The sequence below is a fragment of the Diachasmimorpha longicaudata genome, chromosome 1 (genome assembly GCF_034640455.1).
Source record: "Diachasmimorpha longicaudata isolate KC_UGA_2023 chromosome 1, iyDiaLong2, whole genome shotgun sequence".
Taxonomy (NCBI): Eukaryota; Metazoa; Arthropoda; class Insecta; order Hymenoptera; family Braconidae; genus Diachasmimorpha; species Diachasmimorpha longicaudata.
In genome coordinates this window covers 7,190,187-7,210,230 of record NC_087225.1, presented here as the reverse complement: position 1 = coordinate 7,210,230, position 20,044 = coordinate 7,190,187, and the positions used below count along the sequence as shown (strand labels likewise).

The 20,044-nt window shown below is 36.2% G+C and overlaps 1 protein-coding gene across 4 annotated transcripts in view; it reads right to left on the bottom strand.

Annotated features, from left to right (window-relative positions):
• The window catches only part of LOC135164642 (atrial natriuretic peptide receptor 1), an 80,135-nt gene that overhangs the window by 37,973 nt on the left and 22,118 nt on the right, over positions 1 to 20,044 (bottom strand). For 3 of the 4 annotated variants that reach the window (XM_064125190.1, XM_064125198.1, XM_064125208.1), the window contains 11 exons: positions 19,601 to 19,996; positions 10,203 to 10,317; positions 8,142 to 8,476; positions 6,778 to 6,869; positions 6,481 to 6,619; positions 6,293 to 6,374; positions 1,780 to 1,915; positions 1,407 to 1,484; positions 1,003 to 1,080; positions 711 to 815; positions 9 to 255 (listed from right to left, as the gene is read on the bottom strand). In XM_064125190.1, the coding sequence (XP_063981260.1) occupies positions 9 to 255; positions 711 to 815; positions 1,003 to 1,080; positions 1,407 to 1,484; positions 1,780 to 1,915; positions 6,293 to 6,374; positions 6,481 to 6,619; positions 6,778 to 6,869; positions 8,142 to 8,476; positions 10,203 to 10,317; positions 19,601 to 19,996 (1,803 nt within the window). The remainder of the gene's footprint in view (positions 1 to 8; positions 256 to 710; positions 816 to 1,002; positions 1,081 to 1,406; positions 1,485 to 1,779; positions 1,916 to 6,292; positions 6,375 to 6,480; positions 6,620 to 6,777; positions 6,870 to 8,141; positions 8,477 to 10,202; positions 10,318 to 19,600; positions 19,997 to 20,044) is intronic. The other variant, XM_064125216.1, reaches the window with a different exon arrangement.

Here is a 20,044-nt window from a genome sequence, read left to right as displayed (position 1 = left end):
GGTCTTACTTCTCCAGTGGGCGTAGCTATCCTTGTCATCGTCTGGATCGTTGGGATACGGCTTTCGCAGTGTGTGAAGACCAAAATCTGTGATTTTGAGAACGAACCTTGAATCGACGACGCAGTTTGAGGATTTTAAAGAGCCATGGCTCTTTAGTTCAGAGGCATGAAGGTATGCCATGCCTCTAACTATGTCGTGGATCAAAGAACCTCGAAAGACTCGGTCCAACTTAATTTGATCATTCTCCAGAATGTCCTAAAGAGGGAGATGCAATAAGGAAAGGAATTAATAAGATATTATTCCAATTTTTGGTATTTTTCAATGTAATGTGATTGTAGAAAAAGGAAAGAAAATTAATTTCGATGTATTTCGAAAAACGCAAACGGAAGTGCTTATAGAATTTTGGATAGAATTTCCTTCAAGGTTTCCTAAATAAAGATCAATGGAATGGCTGTATGGTCATTGACAGGACAGACGTTCTTATTTTTTCAAAATTAATTGTTACCGATTGCAATCTTCACAGGAGACATTGTATAGAAAATTTTTCTGGAATTTTTTTTCTCACGTGAACATCACGGGAAAGGAAATCACAACTGAGTATAATTGGTTTAATATATGTAATACAATTTGCATAAAAATCTGTCTTCTTAACATACCATTGCTTCCGTTCGGAAGAAAAAAGTTATTGACATGAGATTATAACAACTGACCTGGAGTGAACCCTTGGGGCAGTACTCGGTTAAAAGACAACAATGTGGTGGTTCAACGCAAGCACCGTAAAACCTCACCAAATGATCGTGCTGAAGGTCCTTCATCTGTAACAGTAGCAAAGCGACCATCCACGTGAATAAAACTACCTGTCGCATGCAACCGAGACCAACGAAAAAACATTTTCACAATGTCAGAAAATAAGTTGATATCGTCCATCACAGTCTGTGTGGTAAGATGAAAATATAATATGTGTAGTATTTTATTAAATAAGTCGATAAATTTGTTACCAACCCTTTTCAGCTCCAGCAACAATGGCCTCGATATTTCCACCTTGTTTCTAGGAATTGGTTTAATGGCGACTTTAGAATTCTGTAATGAAAAATTCCAATTTAATATTTTCATTTCGCAACTTTTTCCTCGAGGTTTTTTCATGAGGATATTAAATCAAGCTAATTGGCAAAGTCGAGGAAAATGTCTCGACAGGAGGAGGCCTTAATCGGTCCGGTGAAGAGATGAAATATCTCGTAACGGAAGCTGGAGGTAGACGGTAAAGCTGACAAGAAAATGACGAGAAAATCTATTTGAGAAGACAGGAAATGCTCGCACTGCATTCCTTTTAGCTCTATTTTTATTCACACGATAAAAAAAATGATAAAAATTTTCATCAGTGCAATAGTAAAATTCTATTTATTTACCTTGTAAATAGCCGTTGGGATGTAGACATTTCTGTCAACACCTCCAGCGAGACTAATATTGTCATCAGAGTAAATAGTCTGAAAATAAATAAAAAATCGTGTACAAAGGAAAAACAATTATCCCCAGCTTCATGTTTATACCCCACACCTTTCGACTGTCGTTGAGAACCAAATGGTGTCTCTGGGGCATAAAAATGAGATTCATCTCGTTGCAAAATTTAATAGGCAAAGCCTTTGGTGACTCCCTTTGTCAAAGTATTCCACAGAATTTGATTATCAAATAAATTTTTCCCACATTCTGCTCCTCATGGTAAATATAATATGAGACAGGAAAGTTGGAGTATAGAAAACTAGAGACCAGAACAATATTTACCAGCTGACTTCCACGTTGCTTGTTCCCAGTGAGTGAATACATGGATCCTCTTGTTTTTCTCGGTGCCATGACAATCACATCCTCCCAATGCACTTTCCACGTCATAGAAGCGATTTCTGCTTCCAACTTGTAATGCCTGAGGAGGAAAAAATAGTGAATGAGAAAACGAATGTAGACGATGATACTGATATATCTATGTAGACTCAAGAGGGTAAACATTTTTTACTCATCCGCCCCTTTTCATTTTACCCTATTTTCCGATGTTAAAATTTTCCGCTTCCCTCGGGGCATAAATACACCTCGTCAAAGGATGAAAAAATCCAAACCACATAATCCGCTGGTGAATTTTCGCGTCACGAATAGAACCAAATTTATCTCCATAATTTTCAATTTCATAGTGAAAGTATTTTTAATCAGAGCTTAACTTTAATTTTTAAAATTTTCTGACATGCGGTTATTTTATTTAATCATAAAATCCTGTTAATCTCACCCTTCAAATTATGAAGATCTATAAAAACCACCTATTCTGGCGATTAATTACAGTACCAATGTTTGTTCAATATTAGTAAAGTATTTGCCTCATAAATTCACGTTGTTCCCAGAATCCAACCCCAGCAGGTTGGAATGCATTAATCTGATTTACATGCACACACCACCGGCATTCATTGCATTATCGATATGTCCCCACCGGAATTGCAGAAATGAAATTCAAAGTCTCGTGACTGATAATTCATCGTTTTCACGAGGGAATGCAGGGGGATCTTGACGTTGTTGGACGTTACTTTTATGGCTTTTTCATTTGATCCTGTCATTGGATGCAGTTACTGTTGCCCCCGGGTATGAGAAGAAAAACATTGGAAATAAATGGCGAGTTTTATTTCTCTGTGCATGGAGAACATCTGAGGAGCTTTTTTATCATCTCTTGGTAGATTCCCTCTAGGCGGGAGGTTTTATTCGGGCTTGAGGGACATAAATCTTGAAAATGTCAACGTGTGAACAAGGTACAAAAATCAAATCTCTGGAAATGTCACGCTTATATTCACTTATCAACTGGTGTACGAGAGAAATGAGGAGAATTTTTTTTTTCAATGTTTCTGTGATAATTTAACGTGGGCTCACCAAAGTCAAAAGCTTTCGAAATTCAAAGATTTAAAAAATATTACTACAATGGGGGTTAATCTAAATTAAAACGTCTAGAATTGAATCCAAAACTTGTATGATAATTACCACATGTTCAAAACATTTGATTTTCACAACAAACAAATCATTAAAATTTGAGGGGAACGATGAAAGAGTCATTTAATAGTGACTGCATTCTATGAACTCGATCGACCAATCACATTGAATAGTCGTCATTTTCATATTTTAGTTACTCCACAAACACGAAAAGTCACCGTGCAAATGCATATCCCCCAGCAATATCTCCCAGAACATGCAATTAATTCCACTACCGTATTTCAACCCTATTCGTAGTGCATGTTGGATAGACTCGCACTTTACCCCACATGTAATGCACCCAGGTGGCCCTAGTTATGTGTATCGCAAAATCCCATAGCAAATGTACGAGTTAAAGCCAATCGAGGTGAGTGTCTACGCAGAACTACCGTAAAATCTTAATCGATTGTTCATAATTGTATATCTGTGTATCTACACTGCACTGATAACATCGAAATTCCTCGCAATTCCTGTAGCCCATTTCCAGTAATCAATGAACAAATTAACGACTTTTTTCTGTTATTCTCGAAGCGATTGCCATCTCAACATTTAGTTTCGTGTCAATTTATTTTTCTATCATCTGCACTCGTCCGCGTCCCCCTCGTTTCATCATTTACCCAGGGAAATTAAACGTTTTTCATTTCCGGTATCAATCGATTGTAAAATTTTTTCACCTTCTGTCAAGGATATTTAGTATTGAGTGATGTCCACTGGGGAAATACAATTTTCCATCTATACACCATGCAATACTAAAAGTGTCTAGAACCTGTGGAAATACCTTGACATCTGTTTATTTTCATCGCCATTTTCCAAGATATGAAAACAAAATCCAATTCGGTCCCGTAGAGCCATTAATGAATCAATTAACACATGTTATATGTAATTCTCGTGAAAATTGTCATAGCAACTGTAATTTCTCGTCAGTAAATTATTCTATCAACTGCCCATTTTATTTTCCCTTCTCTCAAGACTAATTATTAATTAGACACATATTCTCCACTCATAAATGAATATTTTTGCTTTATTATATAGACATACATTCCGGTCACCTCCAGCGATTATGAAATTAATTAATTACATTCATCTGGAATTCTACTGCCACCTGCAACTACCATGTCAACTCTTGTTTTCTCATCAATTAATTTTTCTACCACTTGTCCCCAATGTTTGCCGCTTATTTGGACATGATTTACTGTGAAATTTCGCCGGCTTTCGAAATAAAATTTTCCCGTTTATACCCGACACATTCCTGGAATTTCTAGCGCCCAGGGAAATCATTCTGCATCCAATATTACGCTTTATCTCTATTTTTCCACGGATGTGAAACCGAGAGAAAATTCGGTGACCTCCATTAATTAACGAATAAATTAATGAGAATTATTTACTATTCTTAAAACGATTACTATCTCTACCCTCATTTTCTCTTTATATTATTTTTATATAATCTGCTTCCATTTTTGTTTCATTACTCAAACGGCGAAATTAAACTGCTTCATTTTCCGGGATAAATGAATTGCGAAATTTGTTTCCCTTTGTTTCAAAGATATTCGGCATCAACTATGATCCGTACGGAGAATAAAATTGCTCGTTATTACTCGATGAATTACGGAAATTTCCAGACTACTGGGATAGAGCTCGGCATCCAATATTAAATTTTTCCCCTCTTTATTATTTATTTTCGCGCATGTGAAAATACGAGATAATTCTTGGTACAATGTTTTTTCACCGAAACATCGAAACACTTTCAACTGAATAAATACGACGAATTAAGTCCCAACATGTACGTGTTTTATGACAATTATAACAGCATTTAGTTACACTAAAGTATTTGAAAATACCTCCCACTACTTTCCTACTCCTCAAGTTGCAAATTGCTGTCTGAGAGCTCGCAATATTCCTTTCCCCACAGCTCTGTAGCTGCATTCTTGAAGTCCTAACTCAAAGTGAGAAATAAATTTGATTCTTTGAAATATGACACACTTCTCACTTCGGTCTCCGGATGCCAACAGTAATGAGAAAATATCGCTAATATTGGTGCAAAAGAAACAGCCTAGAAATGAAGTTGAGAAATGTGAGAGAAAAAAAGTGGAAAAAGCACCTGTCGCCCATAACAAAGTTCCGGAAGTAGATACCCTCCGATCAATAACCAAAGGAACATCAGTAAAAAATCTCAACTTCACAAGTTTCAACAAGAACCACACGGAATCAGAGTGAAATTACCCTTATGTATGCAACTTTCATTAAATTTAAATTATGTCAGCTATATTGTTTGAGAATATGATCATGTTAATTGAAACATTGAGTGACGCTCTTCAACAATTCTCAACATGAACAAATACTCGAAATTCATCTCTCTCGCTCTAGGAAATGAAAAATTTAGACAAAATGAATTATCATTAATGAAATTCATCGAAGGTCGTATGGAACCTAATTGCTTTCAAGAGGGAGATTAGCATAATTGAAACCTGATAGAAAATTCATTCCTGAAAATGTCTCAATCGATAGAATAATTGTGATAAATTAAGTTCTTTTCCCAACGAAATAAATATTTGTCACAAATCATTTCTTTTTCAATGCTAACAGTTAATCTGAGTAATAGTCATGTTTTTCGCGTCGAGAATATAAATGAAAACAGAATTCTTCAAAGGTTTTCACCCTGATATAAGACATGGAGAATTTATGAGGATTCTTGTGATTATTTATGAACCATAAATCCTGAGTTTTTCTCGCATTAAACATTTTTTTCGTTATTATTTCATAAATTTTTCAAATAATAACAATTAGCCCTGATCCTCGGAATCCATCCAAGAAGTATTCTGCCATTAGTTGAAATAATTATAAAGTTCTCTCTACACCATAGAGGTGTGGAAATACTTTGCAAATTTTTTCGCCCTCGTCCGAAGAAATCACGAAAAAAAATCGTGTATCTTGTAAGTGTAGATACGTTTACGCGACTCCTTCGTGACAGAAATCTAAGATTCCAGAATCCGAATATCTCACAATAAATTGGGGAGGATTTGCGCTACCGAGTTTTTTTTCGTGAAGAGAATAACAATGAAAATAAAAATACACAACATTTTCTCCGCAATATAAAAGTTGAAGAACCTACCACGAGAATGATCTTTTCCATCATTTACCCCAAGAATAGTTCTTATATTTCCCAGACATTGAATAATTTTCTCGCCATAATTTCAGAAATATTGCATGTGACAATATTTTCATTAAAAAAAATTGACAATCAATTGCTCTGTTCATGTCAACTCTAAAAGAATCTGATAAAATGAATTATCATATTTACCTGTAAATGATGACAGATACGACAACAAGTCCAACGACAATCGAGCTGAGAACAATGGATAGAATAGCGTATCCTGGCAATGCTGTAGAAATGAATGAATTATGAGGGTTCGTTCATTCGTCAAATTATCTAATTATCGTCATAACCGAGTTTGAAAGACCGTCCTGAAATCCCTCATTAATACTCACTATTGTCCGGGCACAACGATCCGTCGTATCCGCATTGAGGTGTGTCGGGGGGTGGCTCCAATCTACCCCCAGACCAGTGTATCCGTTTGCCAGGTACATACTCCAGTGTTTTATTAGCACCATAATAATTTGCAACGATCTGAATGAAACAGTTCAAGTGAATTGATTGCTCTACAACACTCTTGAGCATGGGAATAGCTTTACGAATATGGAGGTTAAATACCCCTAGTGGTTATCTTGGTTTTAGCGGCGACTAGAACGAAGGGAGATAAAATCGAACTTGAGAGGTTCACTTACCTCGAATTTTGAGGTCTCAGGATTCATGTCTAGAAGTGAGTAGTCAGCAAGTCTATCACCATTCTCGTCGATCGTTACATCCCCAGTTATGCCTTTAATGCAAACAAAAGGAAAATATCATTAGGAAAAATTATTCATGTTTATTTTTTAGAATTTATACGAAAATGCATTAACAACTATGTGAGTAATCCCAGATTTAATATATTTAACTCTTCAACTTTCAAGGATGTTATCGTACTTTAAATAATCCTACTTCAATGGGTGCCCAACTACTAATAGTTTCATGTTATAAAAAAACCTTGTAAACTAGCAAATTCATAAGCCCAGACACGAAAATATAAAATGATGGAATTTTCCTTATATTAGTCTCCATGAAGTCCCAACAATTCATCTGAATAATTTTTTAATAAAAAAAAATTGTAGCAAATGACCCTACTCAGAATGTTCATTCTGAAAACTAGAAACCATTTTTCTTTATGAAGGATAGTGCACTATACAGTCACGGCATTCCCCCTTTTAAATCTTCATTCTGAATAACATGCTAGGATATATGACCCTAATACCGAACATTGAATGTTAGTGGATAATTTTTGAGCAACAACTAAGAATGACGGATATCTCGGGCTCCCTGATGTAATTCAGGTAGCCATGAAACATTTTCCCCCAAGAGTAACATATTTTCTCTCTTCATTGTGGGGAATGGGAGCCCGGGTGACTCCTTGTTTTGGATTTTCTGCCACATGTGGCAGATACTCTACCATCATCCCCCCCTTCCCCTGTGTAAATCCTAGTGGATAAGCCGTGATGAATGCAAGTGCCACGAGGGTTGAATAGAAAGTTATCCATAAATATGATGGAAGATGTTATGAATTCTTTTATGAACAATTTTGAGTAATTTCCGAAGAATGGTACAATTTGAATAATTTCGTCTGAAATTTCAAGCAAAAGTCACTCTAATTGGTACCGTTATCTTCGTAATGTCTAGCAATTTAGAAGCCCATTGAATTCTTACTAAAATAACTGAGATTTGATTAGAATTTTGGGTACAATTTCAAGGGATTTTGTCATTGAATGAAAAAATTGAAAACCTCATATTCAGTCTACTTATCTCCTTTAAATTAGAAGATATGAGGAATTTCGAAGTAAAATTAATGACAATTTGGTGCCGAATACTCATATTCTGATTAGAAGATAAAAAACTGCATCGAATTTCCAATAAAATTTGAAATTTCATGAGTTTATTTCCTCTAATGGGATTTCGTCCACGAATTTCCAGTTTGCCTCAACAAAAGCGCACCCAAGACCCAATTGCACAATAATTCAAAATCATGTCTGCCCACAAGCCAAGTACTTCGTGTACTCACCCCTAAAACTTTTCCCCCACATTCTTCTCGTCAGATTTCCACCATCGAGGTTCACCTCACCAGGTTTTTCGGGTAAACTCTCTTTGAGTGCCAGAGCATAAAGGAACACAGCGTCGTAAAAGGCCGCGACAAATGTTGATAACAAACTACTGCCAAACGTGAAATTGTATTTGCTTTGCGCCAGTGCTTTCACTTCTCTTGAAAAATTCAAATACTCTTCATTATCTGGTGTCCGAGCGGTTACCGTTAATAAAGACTGATATGCCTTTCGCGCTTTCTCATTCCGTTCATCAGTATCCCCCTCCATTCTCCATCTTTCCTTTGAGTTATTATCACTGAAAACAGACAAAAATAGAATATATTTTTTAAGCTTTTCGCTTTAGCATAAATTACGTGTATATATTCCATCAATAATATCATATCCCTAGTGAAACTACATTTTCATAATGTTCCTCATACCAAAAGCTTCAAGAATATTCCTAGTGTTTCAATGTCTCCATCGCCCTTGATTCGTTCAAAGGTCAATCAGATAGATTCCAAAAATGTCGCGTTATTCACGAGTGCAATGTCTCTGAATTATCCATCAGACAAGCCATCACCAAAAATAACACCACAGATTCAGTAGTTACATCTATAAAACACCTATTTCGAATCATAAAGCCTGACTACCACGAGCAAATGATGGAGTGTCTTTGTGACACGCGATAGTTCTATTTCAATCATATCGACTCCACTGAAGTCTTCCTCACTCTGATAATAAAGCCGAACCGACCGAGACACTGAACGAGCATATCCGCCTTCATGATCTATGAACGAGCGTCTCCGTGAAGCTTTTGTTCACGTCATTGGAGTACTTACCAATGCAGAGAGATTATTTTTTCAATACCCATGTCTCCCGGATTCTTCAAAGGATTTTTATATCTCAACTAGCTTGATTACTCCCTTTGTGACGTTAAAAAATTCCCCGACAACTTTAATTAACACGTAGACACCGAAAAACAATGAAATTATTCTCCCGAATTTCATCAGGAATTCGATAAAACGTTCATATGTGCATAAATCCATCTCCAACAAGTTCACCCTAGAATAACTATTGAAAGGCACTTAAAATATAGAGATTTGTCAGTGCGTGTGACGAATAAATAAAAGCATCACGCAGGAGCAGTGACACGTGGAATCCTGGGAAAAGGTCTTTCAGCCTCCCCTAGGTTAATCGAATCAACTGGAAACACAAACCCTCTGAAAGTGCTAACTCACAGTTTCAACCACTCAATGTTTAACTCGTCTCTTCACGGCAATTTCCACAATTTTTGTCCAATTCTATGAAGAAGAGGATTAGGATACTAGAGTTGACAGTAACAAGTATTTTACATTTGTCTTGTCGGGAGAGGTAATTTTATTGTACATTCCATTGAAGACTTCCACCGCGAGTTATGGATGGAACTACTTCGAGTTTTTAGAGTGAAATGTAGAAGCCATTTGTAACAGGAAAATTCATCCTGTCGAAAGAAATTGTTTTTCGACCGATATATTCTCTTTCTAAAGCATCTCCGGGCTATTTTATTTGTTAGACAAATCTCCAATAATATCAGGGGATAAATTATGCCGAAAAGAGAATACCAAATGCCACACGGAGAGGAAGGTGGAATAGAAAAAATATTTCTAAAATTTGGAAATTCTGAAGTGAAGTGTCATTCAGAGACAAATTACGTTCAGTCCCATGTAAATTCAGGAACTTCGGTATATGTAAATAGAACACATGCACAGTACATTTTGCAAACTTAAATATGAGTGTAAATTGAGTTTTCATTGTTCAGAAGCTGTTAAATAGAAATAATACTCAGTTATAAATTAAATTAAATTTAGGCAAATCACAAATGTTACTAGCTCTCGTTTTTTTGACTTATTAAACCAATAAAAATAATAACTGAATACTCAAAATAAATCCCACAGCTCTTGACATATCAGAAATTTTAAAAATTAAATTAAATCAATATGTAATCATGCTATAAATCTGAAAACTCAATTTTCCTCCTAAAAATAGATGGAAATGTAACTCACCTCGATGACAATTCAATCGAAAAGAAGACGTACTCCCCTGAGTCCACCATGCCCAGCTCCTCAGCTGCCAGGAGTATCTCTCGTATCGTTGTAGAATTGGCGCACATGACAACGACTGAAACATATAAAGCAGAAGGATAAAATCCCACAATGACAATCCTCGCAATTATTGCGATAAAAATATGGTTGAGATTGGAGAAAGAAGTTTATAAAGATGTTAAATAAGTATTCTTTTAAACTCGATACAAGGGGTAAAAAAAACTATTGAGTGTACGGAGTAAAAGAGGGATTGAATCGAGCTCGAGAAGAGTTTGGTGTTCCATTTTACTTTGAAGTGGATTTTCCAAGCTGATCGAGTTTGCCCACTTTTCGTTATTCAGTTCATGGCTGCTCACTCGCACGATATTGTGGGGTGCATCGGTATTCATTATTATATTGAGGCGATGTGAAGTGCAAATACTCAAGATACCTCTGCTGCAATTCTTCGAACAGAATGAAATGGTTCAGTTCAATTTTTATTTTCACTTCCTTTCGACAGACACATGTTTTTTTTTTGTGGCTGACTCTACACATGTCGAAGACGTACAATAATTCAAGGTATAAATGACGTTTCGAATGTAGTTTCCATTGTTTCTGGGATCCTTTCCTTTCTAACTAGACGACTGGAAATTCAATGCAAAGTGCACTGAGATGTATATCAAACACCGAGGGAATACAAACAAGTGAGAGGCGGAGAGATTCGACCTTTGTCTTTAGGTAGTGAGTGATGCGACATGGCGCTGAGTACTCTCGAGCCATCCTGAAAGCTTTGGGAATATTTATTGTGAAGAGGCTTAAATCGAAAGCACTATCATTGAAGGACTTTCAGTATTTTGGTAAATTAAATGCTAGACAGAAAGAAGGCGTCATTTGCAAGTTGATAGGAAAAATGGGTTTTACAGGTTGGGGGAAAAAAATCTGTCTTTGAAATACTAGACTTGAGGGTGTTGAACCCATGATAGACATCTGATGTAGATCACCCCACCCCCCCCCCTCCCGCCCAACTACATTTAACTTTACCGTCACTCATCGAATGTACTGCGAATATATCGCGAAAATATGATTAAATCGTATGTTTTAGATGATTTTCTCACTCACGAAAATCTACGTGGAGGTTTGGCTATTGTTCTAGTCCCGTTTCGAGTGTCCGATCCTCGACAAATGCCGGTGGACACCGGTCGACTTCCCCAGGATATCATTTGATAGTCGTTTGATTGAGGAACACCGAACAGTTGGATATAAAAATGGCTTTGGGACGTTTGTTTCAGTCTTAGATTGCCAAAATTACGTTTTTTTGTCAGAAAAATTGGCACACAACTAAACGCAGCGCAGCGTCACTACAATCCGCCATCTTAATACGCGGAGTAATCTCCCTCTCGCCCCCCCCCCCTCGGGGACTACTTTTTCTTTGCTATATTTCTAGCGTTGGCGATGGATATCAATGAATTTATTTTGTTGATAATATTAACTAGTTAATGGATGAAAATAATGATTTTTGATCCACATCCGTATTTTTTTTTTCTGTTTGAAAGCGGAAATTGATTAACAAAAAATCACCTGATTTAGACTTTTACGATGTTAATGTTGAATATCCGACTCGAGCTCTGAGAGAATGCAGCTATGGATAAACGAGATTTGATGCTCGGCACACTTTTTGCCACGGCCTAATTCCCCACAAGTTTGTCTAATCGTTAATTATATGACGATAATTGCAAGTATTCGATACCTAAATAATCCTATTTATTTTGGTTTTAGAGTCCCTAAATCACCGGTTTCACTCACGTTAATCACCACCCGGCCTAAGGCGTCTTCACTACAAACCACCATCTTGTTATGCGCAGTAATATTCGCGCAGCTGTGGGTTTGTGCGAACTAATATGTAAGGGAAGTAGTTTTTTTATTATGCTTTTTATGTTGGCGATTGATATTAACAAATGGAATGCTTTTGTCGATGAAGTTAACTCGCTAGTTGACGGCAAAAATCGTAAAAATGTCCCAAAAAATTACTTTTTAATTAATAGATTAATTAATTTTGTTTTCCTTTTGAAAGCATTAATTGATAAAAATAATCACCCGTTTTACACCACCAAGACGACAATGTTGGATACTCGATTCGACCCTTGTATCAGCTGTTCTCCGTCTTCTAATTCACCGCAACGTCGTCCAATCGTTAATTATTTGTCGATAATCGAAGGTCTCTAATACTAAAATGATCCTCAGGTGTTGATTTCAGTCTTAGATCCCCTAAATCCCCCTTTTTACTCCCAACAACTCTCCCCAAAGGCCCAACGCCTCGCTGAGTGAGAGCGGATTCCGAGGCAACTACTTTCCTCAGTTACAAAACCTAACGCGCGCTGTCTTTATTAAAATCGAAAATGAAGTTCTTCAGGAGGTAAATCCTTCCAGAAACAATTTATTTCTCGAGTATTTTCCACAAACCATTTCTTAAGCTCTTCAAACAAATGGTCTGCAGAAAATATTCGAGATAATCATCTCCTGGAGATCATGTGAAAAATAAAATGTCTCAAGAAAAGTTTGAAGACGTTACTGAATACAAATTAGTGACTAAAAAATTATGAAAATTTGCTGCCAATTTTCAGAGGTCCCATCACTGATACTACAGCAATCTCTATATCAAATTACTGCGGATCCATGTCTAGATTTTTGCCTTCTACTCAATTATTTATTTCTGATTTATATCTAAATTTGAAATAAAACATTCAAAAACGTTCATTTTTATCATTAAAGAAACGAAGCAAATTCTCGACGCTCTTCAATTAAATACATTTCTTCGTGATGAAACATTGCATAAAATATGCAAATCGTTCTTCAAATATCTGCCCATACTAGGCCAGGCGATATTTACCCTCAAAATACATGATTAATTATGTCAACCACCAGTTGATTACCTGAAACAGTTGAGATTAGCAAATTTGTCTCCCAATTTGATAAATAAATGTTTAACCAAGTACAAGTGAAAATGATTAATTAAATGGTAGCAGCACTCAAAGGGAGACATTTGTCTTTGTTCCCACTGCAGACGACAAAGGTACATGATATTGAATAAAGCCAGCTGTCATAGCGCAGGTCTGATTCAACCCCATGAATCCTAATTCCTAATCAAGTGTCTGTGACACGCGAGCCAGTTGAATCAGACGTGGCTCACAGCGGTAATTCATTTATTAAAACAATTAAAGGAATTCGTGATGGCAATTGAATAATTTTGCTGCGGCTCATCAATCCGGTAGCTCCATTTAATTCACGAGGGAGCACATGAAAATTCTCCATGTTCCAGGACATTCCTGGAATACCTAATGGAAATTCAGCTCGGGCATGTCACACCCTCCGGAAGGACCTTAGGACTTTCGAAATCCGAGAAACTGTAGTGTAGTGGTAGTGACCTAAGACAATGAAGACCCAAAAACTTCATCCCAACTCCAGAATCCACCTCAAACCCACAAGGGAAATTATTCATTTATTGATTCATTAAATGTTAGTATTTGTCACCGAGAATTTAGTGTATTTTCGTAAGGTACGATTCGAATCGTTAACAGCTAGCGTGACGCCAGTGTCCGAGTTTTTGTCTTTTTAAACTCGTTGGATATTGGTGCTAGGTAAACATTTACAACGTACTGAATCGTAAAACTGGTTTACTGCTTCTCGACCCAGTGAATACGTCTTTCTTCAATTCCAATGCTGAGGTTTTCAGGAGAAAAACGATTTGTAGTGATTATCACTAAAAATGGAACTAGCATTTTTAGTGGATTCGTTGGTAAAAATTTATTGCTAGCATTCTGGTGTTATTTAAAAAGATGTTGGAGTCTTTTCATCAATCAAGACTCAAGATTTATGCAGACGTGAGTAAAAGAACTGAATTTTCTCTTCATTATTCCATGAATGTTTATACAAATCATGAGAATTCATTATTCTCCTCCAAAAGCAACTTAAACACCTCACTTAAAATGCTGATTATTGATAGTACTTCTAATATTAATATTTATAATAAAAAATAAGAGATTTTAAGAGAGGCTGGGGAGGATGTGAAGCAAAGAAAGACATTTGTAACATCAAGGATATAAATAATAATAAATAAAAAAAAATAAAAATATAATAAAAAATAATCAATAAAATCATGTTTATTGAATCGAAGAAATTGGAATTTCATCAGTCACTAAGTCAGCTATTGAATTATCGTTAAAACTTCTCCCTGACATGAAAATTGCTCTCCATCTGCCCCAGTCATATCGCGATGTAAAGCGAGGAAAATTCTTATTCAAATATTTTCCACCCGCGACAAGAAGACTTAGCACTTGTCGAAGCACCAACTGTCGCCTTGAACAGAATTTTTCGATGCGAGAAACCCCCATCCACTGTTCCCCGTGAATGGATCCACATTGAATGGAATTTGAATGCAAGAAATACCTTTGGAATATCCGTTGTGATACGACACTGCGGTATCTATTTTTCTCACACATGACGAGACAAATCCAATCTCTTTGCCCGCTTATCCGTCCGCCGAATTCGCTGTGTGAGCAGGGCGAAACAGCAGAGAACAACTCCATCGAGAGAAATAAGTCGAGAAAAAAAAACTATTGAGAATAAAACGACAACACGAACGGAGTCGATCTATTCACTTTTTTTCTCAAGTCGATCATTTCGAACTTTCCAGACGCAGCTTTCGCCCCCGTCACATCTCATCCAATGAAAAAGAACCAAAAAGAACTAGACAAAAAAACAAAAAGCAATGAATCAGATAAATTGAACGATTAGAGAAGTAATAAAATCCCGGTTAATGGGTCCAGTAGACAAAATGCACATTTTTCAAGTAAATGAAACTTTTTTATCAGAATTTTCCAGCTCACTCGGTCTGTATTTATTAATTTATTGATTTACTAATAAATTTACAAATCTAAAAGAATAACGATTATTGAATAAATGTTATAAATTCTAATTAACTCGCTCTCTTTGTCATTTAAACAATAAGTTAATATAGATCAACTCCTCGAGGGATTATTTTTCAATTAGAAAAAAAGATTATAATTTCATTTCACTCGAAATATATAATATTCCTGAATGTGCAGTTTCCTTTCCTCCAGGTCTTTGTTTCCCGTCAAAGGCACTGAACTCCCTGGATTTATTGATACAAGATTCGATTCACTAGACAATAAAAAGTCGGTAGAGGTACACTCAAGTGCAGCCTCGTCTCAATGCAAATATCTAGCAATTGCCAGCCTCATGAGTCTCTTACTCCAGCCCTCGAATAATTCAATTGGCACTCGTGAATGCTTCAAACTACCCAAGCCCTACTTTCCCCTCTGTCTTCCACCCACTGAGAACTCCTGGAACTCGAGAGATGAGGGATGACACACCCCAGTAATCGTCATAGAAATATTGCGGCTGTGCCTCTGAATTTCCTCCATAGATACACCTAAATTGTTATTCGAAGTCAGTGTGAAGGGGAAATAGACTGAACTTATGAAGAAAATGTGTTATAGATCTTTGGAATGATGTCCATTAATCTTCCACTCCATCACTTACTGCGATTTTTTTTTCTACTTTTGTTTATTAAAATGAAGAGCATGAATGTATATAAAAACGAAAGATCTTCTTTCTTTCAATTTATAAAAAAAAATTGAATGAATGTCTTGTTACTTTTACATCAGATAAATCAGTGCTCATAATTGCTCTGATAATAATAAATAACGTCCATAACAACCGAAGAATAATAAAACAATAAAAATTATTTCAATGTTGCGACCAAAATTTCATAACATTCTGAATGATACGATCATCATTTCTTTGTTATTAATTGAACTGAAAAATGTTTAGATTTTTTTTTATGGTTATGAGTATACACAATCGTTGCCCTCGCGCCAATAAAAGTATTGCAAAACCGTGGAATTGTTCATTAAATAGGAAAAAATTAAGTTGATCTTCAAGCGAAAATCCTTGAGCCTTCAACAATGAAAAATCAAGTCCCCTTTCCCTAAAGGGAAAGACTAAAATCCCATTCCCCATGGTACACGTACGTACCGAACTACCGTGATGGGTCAAATGGGACATAAAGTTTGAGTAACGTGCAATCCCGTCGTGAGGTATACCAAACTCCCGATGTTAACCGTAAATTGGACCTCCAACGTGTGTATAGCCACACTCGTCGGCCCCACTGTAGTTTATCCCGTGCAATACATGTAACATATATGCCAGACGTTGACGAGGGTTCTCCATCTTTTCACTACGCATAAACAAACATCCTTGACCTATCCATCAACTACTATCTTACCGAGCGACGAAGTGGGCTTTTACATGAATGAAAAATTGAGGAATATACCGTGAAAATGAATAAACTATGACAGTGACATAAACTTCATGCAAATACACACGAAAATCATTCAAACTTTTGAGAAATAAAAATTTATTGCTTGAACAAAAATGAAAAATATTCTCATTCGCTGAATAAATATTCGGCAATTGTTCATCAATAGCCCTGTGACTCTGAAAATACTTTTTCAAGTGGAAAAAATAAATTCTTTGAATAACCGAGAAACTTTAGTTAATTAGAATTACCCAGAGTGGGCGTTAAATAGCGCTTAAAACCCGCAATTTACGGAATGTTTAAATGGCTGTACTTTAACTAGATTTTCCCCTATTCATTTTCATGATTTTTAAAAATATAATTAGCAACGTAATCCAGAGAGAACGGGATAGGTCGAATTAAAGAGGAAATAACGGTTGAACTATGTAATTGCTCTCTAATTCTGCAACTTGTGCTCAGAAAGTTTTGCCAGTGAACAGGGAGTTATATCAGTGTTGTAAAAATTTATAGTAAGACGATACAAACTGAATTAACCCGAGCGTTTACAATGTAAAACTTGCAGTCTGACACCGTACGGGGTTAATCTACTGTGACTCCAGAGGGGTCGAGGGGGAGAGATGGCGCTACACGAGTTGAATACGTGCAGTGAAGATCTTCGGATGCAAATTCAACGCGAAGTGCGAGGAGGACAACAGAAGGGGTAAATGAAAATAAGGAAGGAATACTAGATGTTGAGGATTCGAGAATGCAAGAAACTAGCAAGTTTTAGGGAAAACCAAAAATTGAACAATTTTGTTTTTTTTGCAACTCAGGGACTTACCCCAGACACGTCCGAGACCCTCGTTAACAATCTCACGATCTACGAAAAAAAATAGAGGAGATACTTGTGAGCAATTTCACGTGAAATCCATGATTTTGTGAACGAAATTCAAGTATTGATCGAAAATTTCGAATTCAATTTTCATTTTTCTAGGGAAATCCTCATAAATTATTTGAACAGATGATAGAAAATAGGATTTAATTGTAGAAAATAAATACTGCATCCATGCACATAAATTCTCTATTGACAATAAATAAATATCTAATGTAAAGAGATTGTTCAAAATATCTTCTCCAATTTTTCTCACACCATTTTAAACAATAAAAAATGTATAAATGCGTTAAAAAAAAGTATTTTCATAGTCACTGAAATTGTTCTGTTTTATCACCAATGCATATTTTCATTGATATAAAACCCGATAAACAAAATCCTATGAATCATAAGACTGGGAAAATCTGCGAAACTGGAGATGAAAATGTTGCAATATGAAAACATTATTGTTTTATCATGAAGATTTGGGATTATACAGCCCTAATGAAATTGTTCTACGAGGATATGAAATGCCGCTCCAACGACAGGAAGATCACAGCTTATCGTAGTGGTGATAAAACCAACGATGAGTTTACTGCTGACTGTTAAATTTCAAAGCCAAGGATGAGCAAACGCTTGGACTCCCTCAACTCCTGGCTGGATGTGGACGTGTAATTAAACAAGTTTATGCTTATTAAGTAATAACTCCAGCTCTCTAGTTTTTCTCATGCCCCTTTTGTCCTCTCAATCTCAGAATTTATTCATCAGAACTTTCAGTGTTCAAGAATTTGTTGGCATCATTATTGAGACCTATGAGCCGATAATTGGGTTTTATTTCCATAAAGATAAGGTAGGACATGTTTTTCATTCATGGGTGTTCCTGGAAACTATCGAGGTGAATATTTCAAAGAGAGATTCCATTTAGTCGGGAAATTTGAACTGCCCCCAGGGAGGCCTTTCCGATAATTAATGTTATTTTATAATTTTTTGATTGAGAAAATGTTCTTTATAAATTCACTACTGGCAAAAATAGAAATTTCATTAAAAAATTGTTAAAAATTCTCATGCAAATCATGTTGAATTATTTCTCAAGGGAAAAGGTGATTAACTTTCGGATCTCACGGAAAATTCAATGAATTTTCAATTAATTTTCATGGAATAATTCAACTGAAATGTCAGTAGAACTGTAATAACTTAAAAATTACCATAATATTTAACGATTTTGGGAAACCAAAATTGTTTGTACTCTCAATTGTTACAATGTCCGTCGTCCGTTAGTCATTAAGAATAAAAATCGATGGAAAATTCACCCTACCCATCCACGTACCCGCCGCATTGCAGGTGTAACAATGATCAGGGTGGAAAGAAGTGTTTCCAGAAAAACGATAAAATTGAAGAAGCCGAGGAAGATGCGATTGAAAGGGGGTATAACATCTCTAGTATCCCTTGCCTTGTGCTTTATCGCTCTCAATATACGTCTTCTCAAACGTTTCATTGGCCAGCTCGTGTGGATATGAGAGGAATAAGAATATAACGAAAAGAAAATGAAAATTGTACAAGTGAGGAACATATGGACCATCCGAGTCACTCGAGTTGATGACATCTTCGTTGATTGACGTCAATTTTCAAGAAATTGGTTTTTACAGGAGCAATACCAATCAGATGGACATGTATCTCATTCAATGAGACAATTGTTTAATGTTATAAATTTTTGTTCATGTTAGAGAGATAAACATTCATTTTGGGACATTTAAAATGTGAAAATCCTTTACTCTCTGGAGTGTTCCATTGATTTTCAAAATAAATTCAAGTTTGAATGTATAAGAATATTCAAGCACTTTTGCAATTACAATAAAAATGTGCTGATGATAAGAAATAATCATTCACTCATCTCAAATGAATTTTCTGCTAGCACAGTTAAACATTCATACTGACAGGATTGTTTTCACCTGGAAAAAAAATTCCCCGTCTGAATATTCCTCTGGATTTTTCCTCTGATAATTTCCCCAGGATTCAGTTCTTCTGAATACGAAAGATGAATGAATGAATTTATTCGATGGATGTCCAACTTTCCTGATTAGTGGAAGAAAGAAATTGGTCATTGAATTACGTGCAAGAGCAAGTCCTTGAATATCCTCAACTTCGAAATGAATCAAAAATTTGTGTCATCGTAACTTCAAATGAAAAACTTACTCCTAGCAGACTTGGAAACATAAGTAAGAAGATCCCTGTAGTCTTTGGCACTGTTGGTCTCTTCATTGAAACTCTTATGTACCGAGCTCTTATTGAGTGCTGTGAATACACCACCAAGAGCAAAGTGACATCCAGAATTTCCCTTGCTGCTCTCCATAGCGTGATTGTGATAAATCAGGGCTGCTGTGGTCCAGCCGAAGCCCTGGAGTATCTGCCGGAGTACTTCACCAACTTGACGATGCGATCCCATCATTCTCGTGAGTGTCTGATAATGCTCGACTTTGTGACGAAATGGATCCGCTTGGGCTCCGGTTGTCAGTACTGGTATGCCCCATACACCGGCATATCTGGCTACTGGAGCTATCACGTAGTCGCAGACAGGACCCAAAAAGGCGTCTGCATTTTGGTAATTTTTTTTTAATGAGGCACAATTTTTCAGTTGAA